We start from the raw sequence: 8,130 nt of genomic DNA on the forward strand, positions 1-8,130 counted from the left end.
ATGTGATCCGGCTTGCATAAAATGTTCCTATTCTTCCTTCTCTTCACGTCCCTTCATGCCCACTGCATCATGTTCGACTCACATCATCCCTCACTCCCATCATTACTTGCCTTGGTCGTTGTCAAACTCTTTCCTAACTCAAGATCCTCACATCTTTTTCATTGTAATTCTATCAATTCTATTGACTTTCTCCTCCGATCTGCTATCTCAAAGGGAGGAGATTACTCGCACCCTCCTCATTTCCTGGTCGTCCACCCTGTCGAATGAGGTCTTGATGGCGTTTTTTTGACAATCTTACGAAACCAACTGCAAAAAACCTCTCAATCCACAAGTCCTCAAATAAGGGGAACTCCATCCTACACTCGGGGCATATTCGGGGGAGCCAAACCGTCAGACATCACAATGGATTCCGTCCTGATGCCCAGGGGCACACTCTCCCTCGCCGTCATCCACGGACACAAAAACCCTTCATCCGAGCCGCCTTGAAAATTGGAAACTTTGGGTGTGTGTGACCATTTCAGGTTGAATTCGAGAGTGCACCATTTGGAACGCCCCCAACGGTCGGGTCGAGTCGGACTAAGCTGTGTGTGACCAAGTTTTGAATTAAGATTCGAGCCCGAGTCGCACGCTCCGCACGACCTCGACGTGCCCCCATCCCACTTCTCCGTTTTGTTTTTTCTTGTTGTATAACGGCTCCCTCCCCCCTCCCCACCTCCACTTCACTACGCTTTGTATAAGGCACGCCGGCCGGTCGATTCAAACCAATTCAAACCCGACACAGCACCAAACCCTCCTCCCCATCCCCTCCGCCTCTCCGTTTTCTCCCCGCCCGCCGCTCGCCGGCGCCGCTCGAGATCCGTCTCCGAGCTTCCCTCCCTTATCGAGGTACGAACGATCTGCTGGGTTCCGCTCCGATCCGGTCCATTCCATTTCAGCTGCTCTCTCGTCGCCTTTGTTTCCCTATTCTAATTCCGATCCCCCGCTGCAGCTGCCGGCCGACGATGGAGACCAGCACCCCTCGCAGGCCACCAGCAGCAGACGCTGGCGCGGCGTCCTCCTACGTCTCCATGTCCCCTTCCCCCTCCCACACCCCGCGCTCCTCCACCAAGGCCAAACGACCGCTCAACAACGGCGCTGCCATCGTCGCCTCCTCCCCTTCCCCTTCCCCTTCCCTTGCCAAGGGGGGCGGCGGTGGCGGCGGAGTTAACATCCAGGTCCTCCTCAGATGCAGGTATATATACTACGCGAGCGTCTTCGTCAGACCAAAACCCTTCCACGAATTACTCGTATGTTTTAATATAGCATCTGTGTACGTAGGGTTTTCATACTGTTCTCGCACTTGTAGCATTCTATGCTCTTATTGCTGGTTGTTCGTTACATGGTGATCTACCGAATTTGCAAGTCAGTGCAGATATTAATCCATAAATGGTGGGTTTCCTCCGTGAACGGCCGTCTGTATGAAGCACTAGTGTTTATTGCCCAAATGGACAACAGCAGCTTAATGATACATACATATGCGAATTGGTGGATACATCTGGCGAGATAATCTTTATATTTGATAAAACTAGAAACTAGAGTACCATTTTTTGTTTGTCGCCAAGATTGTCGGCTCTATAGTTAGCATAGCCTGGTCGCCACTGTCCTTGCTTTGTTCAAGTCATTAGGATCACGAACAGTGTGTACTGTCCCAGTGGGCTGTAAACTTATGGTTTGGGTATTTGTTGCCGATGTAGGCCTTTAAGCAAGGAGGAGCTGAGCATAAACACTCCTGTGGTGATCACTTGTAACGAGCAGAGGCGAGAGGTTTCGGCTGCCCAGAACATTGCAAACAAACAGATTGATCGAACATTTGTATTTGACAAGGTTTACAAATTCTCCATTCAAACTGTTTCAACCTCACTTACTTCATGTTGTATGCCATTCGTCTAATTACTCCATTACATATGAATGTAGGTGTTCGGACCAAAGTCTAAACAGCAGGATGTGTTCAACCATGCCGTTGTTCCACTTGTGGGTGAAGTTCTGGATGGTTACAACTGCACAATATTTGCTTATGGGCAAACTGGAACTGGAAAAACATACACAATGGAAGGAGGAGGGGGCAAAACACAGGTAATTCAGAGTTCGCAATTTACTTCATGTTGTTGATGCACCGTGTATCCTGTCAGTTATAACCGCTGCCGTGTTTTTGTAGAATGGCGAGCTTCCATCTGATGCTGGTGTTATTCCAAGGGCTGTTAAGAGAATATTTGATATTCTTGAGGCACAGAGTGCAGAATACAGCATGAAGGTCTCATTTCTTGAATTGTATAACGAGGAACTCACTGATCTTTTAGCTCCAGAGGAGTCTAAATTCTCAGATGACAAGTCCAAGAAGCCCATAGCACTCATGGAAGATGGGAAGGGAGGAGTTTTTGTTAGGGGACTGGAAGAAGAAGTTGTTTCTTCAGCCAGTGAGATATACAAGATACTTGAGAGAGGTTCTGGCAAGAGGAAAACCGCTGAAACTTTCCTCAACAAGCAAAGTAGTCGGTCACACTCTATTTTCTCAATCACCATCCATATTAAGGAATGCACACCAGAGGGTGAAGAAATGATCAAGTGTGGAAAGCTTAACCTTGTTGATCTTGCTGGTTCAGAGAACATATCTCGGTCAGGTGCTAGAGATGTGAGTTATGTCTTGGGGCATTTCACTATTGTTCCCCTACTATGATCAAGCTCCGCCTATGAGGCTGTGACATGTACTTACGCTGTTGTCATCTATTACAGGGACGAGCCAGAGAAGCAGGAGAGATCAACAAAAGTTTGCTTACACTTGGGCGTGTCATTAATACTCTCGTGGAGCACTCTGGTCACATACCATACAGGTAAGCACTAGCTTTTATGGGGATTCCTTAGGGCATGTATAATGGTGGTATATGGATGCAAATGCCCTATGACAAGAAGTAGCTTGAGGCATCTACATTGATTTTTTTCTCTTCAATGCAAGCTACCACTAGTGGGCCTCATCAAGGAAAAGAAAATAGAGGTTTCAATACACATGCATCTTTACTTTTTTACATCAACTTTTTAGCTTTTTGCATCAGACCACACTTTTTTTCAAGCACCCGCCTCCTGCTGAGGATTCCTCTACACCATCCGAACCTACATCCGATCCTACATTGCATACAGGGCATCACCCTGGGGCTATGCATTGGCCATGCCCTTATGGAAATCTGCTCAATCATGGCACGCCGATAAAAAGATGATCATCTGACATTTCTGTTTTCTCATGCAGAGATAGCAAGTTGACAAGATTGTTAAGAGATTCCTTGGGTGGAAAGACAAAGACTTGCATCATCGCAACCATTGCGCCTTCAGTTCATTGCCTTGATGAGACATTAAGCACACTAGACTATGCACACCGTGCCAAAAATATCAAGAACAAACCAGAGGTTGGGCTCTTGTATCTATCAAACTAATTCTTAGTGACAAAGTTATCTTTCATCTTGGATAGTTGAGATTAATTACGTGCACATGATTTTCCAGGTTAATCAGAAGATGATGAAATCTGCACTCATCAAAGATCTATACTTTGAAATGGACCGCCTCAAGCAAGGTATGTTTTTCCTTAGAAATGTGCCTAAATACATGGCATTATCAACTTCATGAAAACATGATTTTACCATCTCTTCTTTAAACCATCTGCTGATCATAAGCTTGTTTTCTGAAAATAAATATAATTATGCCGTGTGGAATGTTTCATAATTATGAGGGGTTACATGTAGGTTTTCTCATATTTTTGACATCTAGCCAATTCCTTTCATACCATGTGTTCGCAACCACACACATAACGTTCAGCAAGTTAAATTATCATTGACATCCATGTTGCGGAATTATTTTTTTCGAAGGTTATAAAAATACATATGTAAATGCTAGGCCTATTGTGGAGATTTTGCTTGATTTTGGATCTTTCTTGGAATTAAATTATTTTTTATGCAAACATTAGCATAGGCCATTTCGAAAGCCATATACTTTAAGTCACTATAGTTATTCAGTTTGTTTATCTATGTCAGAACTGTATGCTGCTAGGGAAAAGAATGGTATTTATATTCCAGGGGAACAATATCTTGCCGATGAAGCTGAAAAGAAGGTAATACTCTTCATGTTATTTGTACGCGTACACTAGGCTGTAAATATTCTGCTTGAGTATGATGGATAAACATTTCAGGCTATGTCAGAGAAGCTAGACCGTTTAGAGCTTAGTTTGGAGTCAAAAGACAAGGTATACCTTTAGTCTTTGTGGTGGGGTGGATTGCAATTCTTACTGAATTGAAAACTAAAGTTATGATTTACAATTGTACAGCAATTTCATGAACTCCAAGGACTGTACGATTCTCAGAAAGTGTTAAGTTCAGACTTAAGTGAAACGCTTCAGACATTGCAGGTACAGATGTTTCCTTTTTCATATGCCTATGGAATGACTGAATGATCATTCTTGTATTTATATTAATTTTTCATTCTTTTCCAGAAAAAGATGCAGGAAACTGAGTGTGCCCTAGCAGTCCTTGAAGAGAAGTATTTGCAGGCAAACAATACAATAAAAGAGAAGGAGTATCTGATAGAAAATCTTCTTAAAACAGGTTAGAGAAAAAAGCGAACTTCTATGTTTCCGTTAGTGTTTATCAAGCATGATAGACGAGGTATCTTGTAACTTGTAATATGCTTAAGAATTAATTCATGTATAATATTATCATGTACAAGGCACTGTTTCTTTTTTACCTTACTATCTGATTTGTCGGTTTGCATGTCTCCATTGGAAGAAATGCTTAGATACCTATAGACATGCAAAGGTCAACACCGGGCACACACCACATCTCCTTACTCTACACTGTCCGTGTTCACTTCATTTCACTAGTTCATTACATTGTCTTCATGGAGGAAGTTCATTACATATGCAAAGGCCAATACTGTAAATGGAACAAACTGCAGACTTCACACGTTACACTGTCCATGTACTGTTCATTATTTGGGCTTCTTTATTTCACTAGCCCGTTACATTTTGCTTCGAGATATTTGCATTGGTGACTAAAGGTGTTTTGCTTACCCATCTGTGTTTTCCGTTTTTAAATCTTTTTAGAAAAAGTTCTTGTTCATGAAGCTCACACGCTTCGATCGGAGCTGGAGAATACAACAGACGATCTATCTGGGCTATTTTCAAAATTAGGTTCATCTCCTTTCCTCCCTCTCCCCACATTATCCTCCTTTTTACTTGAAATAACATTTTTTTCAAACAGAAAAATCAAGAGGAATATTTTCACTTCAAATTTCATGATATACATCCATGTTATGATTTTCAGAAAGGAAGGGCAAGATTGAAGATGCAAACAAAAATGTAGTTGGACACTTCCATTCTCAGCTCACTCAAGACATGAATATCTTGCATAGAAACATCTCAACTTCGGTCTCTCAACAGGAGAGCCAACTGAAAGTACTTGAAGAGGAGATGCAATCTTTTATCACCTCAAAGGGCAAGGTATGCTAGTACAAAGTCATGTCTCTACCAGTGTGTTATCTATAATCTTAACCATTGCAAACTTCCATAGGTTGCTGGAGGACTTCAAAATCATGTAAGAGAAGTGAAAGAGAGCTTCAGTTCAAGGATTGCAGAATTGCACAGCTTTGCTAATGAGATCAACCTCAAATCCCAATTAAGCTCTGAGAAGCTGAATGCTCAAGTTAGCGCACACACATCTGATCTGGAGGATGTAAGTACACTTCATTAGCATATTTGTTTTCTGTGATTTGTCGAGTATCTTGCTCTACTTTTACTGTGATGGTTTGTTGGTAAACTTTGTCTTATTTGGTTCCTGCAGTGTTTGAAGGGCCTCTTGGCTGATGCTGACCAATTGCTCATTGGGCTACAAAATGGGCTCTCTCAGCAAGAAGAGAGCTTAACTACATTAGTTGAGCAGCAACATGAGGTTTACCACGATGCTAATTATTAATTCTCTCCAAGTGTTTACTTGTGATTACAATTGTTTTAAGAAATTCTGTTACACTCAAACAGGGACTCACTAGAAATGTGGAGAGAACAAAGTCTATCTCAGCAACTACAATGAATTTCTTTAGAACAATAGATGCTCATGCATTGGAACTCAAAAGGATATTAGAAGAATCACAGGCATCACATCAAAAGCAACTTCTCCAGCTGCAAACGAAGTTTGAGGTAATCTTTTGTTGTAGAATATGTAAATTCTGCACTAAAGGTTTCTTTGCAAGTTTATAGGGATAGTTCAATAGCTGTTGACATGAAATATGGTTTTAGGTCTGTGCTGCTGATGAAGAGAAGTATCTGATGGAGAAGGTAGCAGGGTTATTAGCAGAATCAAATGCTAGAAAGAAAATTATGGTATGCACATTCTACTTTGTTAGTACTAGCACACTTCCATTCCATCAGTTGATATTCAGATCACAGATTATTACTTTGTGAGCCTCAGGCTGAAAACTTGTTGATGGGTGTTATATGTGGTCACTTCACTAGGTTCGAGATGACATAAGCAGCCTTGCTAAGACAGCTTCTGAGCGATCCAATAGTTTGCAAACTGAAACCACCAAGTTTCATGATTTCACATCTTCTATGAGTGAGCAATGGGAAGCCTACGTGGAGACAACTGAAGAGGCATTTCACAGAAATATATCCTCTGTTGAACAAAAGAAATGTTGCTTGGCGGAGAATCTCCAGCAGTGGTAAGTTTTTGACAGTTCCTACTAGATCTCGAAATCCACTCAACACAAGAAGTAACATATATTCTCCATTCTCCAGCAAAACACATACACAATTATGCTCAGAACAATGGAGCAATGCGCAAAATTCAGTACTGGCTCTTGGAAGAAGCAATGCCAAAACAATACGTTCAGTCATCAGGTAACTCTTGTTGCACTGATTAGCTTGAAGAGGAGAAAAAATGATTTATGCTAAACATGTTTCCTTTGAATGAAGCGATGGAAATGAGGCAAACAGCCAACTTCACATGAGATTTTCGTCTGCTGTCAGCGCTGCTCTTGAAGATAATGACATTTCAAGCGAAGCTCTTGTTTGCTCGATTGACGGTACTATATAATCTCACCTGTAGACTTGCTTCCTTTTCAGACTGAATGTTTGCACTTAGATTCCTTACAAACTGTATTTTGCCAGATTCACTAAGACTGGACCGCGGGATTTGCGAGACTGTGAAACCTATCATCACGGTATCACAGACGCAGCTTCATGACCTTCAAAGTAGTCACCGTGAAAAGACGCTGGAGATATCAGGGAATGCCAACAGATCACTGGGGGATGACTACAAGGTGAGCACATATGTCAGTCTGGGCACCAGTTTGTTTATCAATTGGGCAGGAACTGACTTTCTAGTTTTTCTTAACACGCTCTCTGTATTACTTGATGCAGGTGGATGAACCAACTTGTTCAACACCAAGAAGGCGCCAGGTTAACATCCCCAGCTGCCAATCGATCGAGGGCTTGGTAACTCCACTGGAAGACCTCGTCAAGTCATTCCGGGACAGCAGAACTCCGTCGAAACTCGTGACTGGGAACGCGAAGCGCTTAGATTTGGCAATTGAGATGGAGAGAGTTCCTCTCACTACAATTAACTAGACACAGAGCCCGGACTTTTTCATGTTCTTGAGACGTTGGGGGTTGACTCTGTAGTTTGAAGATCAACCTTGGAGGCATTATGGCCTGAGCTAGTTGATCTCTCTGTCGTAGAAGACTATATGCAAGAAATGTAATGTTGAGCATTTATCTCTGTCGTAGAAGACTATATGCAAGAAATGTAATGTTGAGCATTTATCTCTGTCGTAGAAGACTATATGCAAGAAATGTAATGTTACTATGCGTTTATCTTGTAATTGGGCATTTCTGTATCCTGGCTTTGCGAAGTTGGTATAGTTCTTGTGGCAGCTGCACAAAAGGACGCCGTATCTTGTGGCAGATGAAGATAAGCAAGACAGCAAGACAAATCACTGTGAATAGTTTTCCTCTCACTCGAGAAGCTAAAGGAAGAACCGGTCTCCAAAGAAACATTCGTCGTCAGGTGAGGGCAGATTTAGACTAAAGTTTTTGGATTTGCTAATTATAAGTTGTCCGCC

General features: G+C 42.2%; 1 protein-coding gene across 1 annotated transcript; it reads left to right on the top strand.

Annotated features, from left to right (window-relative positions):
- Window positions 1–751: 751 nt before the first annotated feature.
- LOC123452054 (kinesin-like protein KIN-5A) lies at window positions 752–7,882 on the top strand. The gene is made up of 23 exons (XM_045128628.1): window positions 752–885; window positions 989–1,231; window positions 1,734–1,863; window positions 1,954–2,112; window positions 2,195–2,668; window positions 2,770–2,867; window positions 3,278–3,434; window positions 3,529–3,598; window positions 4,056–4,132; window positions 4,211–4,264; window positions 4,346–4,426; window positions 4,511–4,622; window positions 5,120–5,206; window positions 5,340–5,515; window positions 5,586–5,747; window positions 5,856–5,963; window positions 6,050–6,208; window positions 6,308–6,391; window positions 6,524–6,729; window positions 6,806–6,907; window positions 6,983–7,092; window positions 7,178–7,329; window positions 7,430–7,882. Exons 2-23 carry the CDS (start codon window positions 1,002–1,004, stop codon window positions 7,634–7,636), a joined length of 3,195 nt encoding a protein of 1,064 aa, XP_044984563.1. The 5' UTR covers window positions 752–885; window positions 989–1,001; the 3' UTR covers window positions 7,637–7,882.
- Window positions 7,883–8,130: the final 248 nt, after the last annotated feature.

Source organism: Hordeum vulgare, chromosome 5H (genome assembly GCF_904849725.1).
Source record: "Hordeum vulgare subsp. vulgare chromosome 5H, MorexV3_pseudomolecules_assembly, whole genome shotgun sequence".
Lineage (NCBI taxonomy): Eukaryota > Viridiplantae > Streptophyta > Magnoliopsida > Poales > Poaceae > Hordeum > Hordeum vulgare.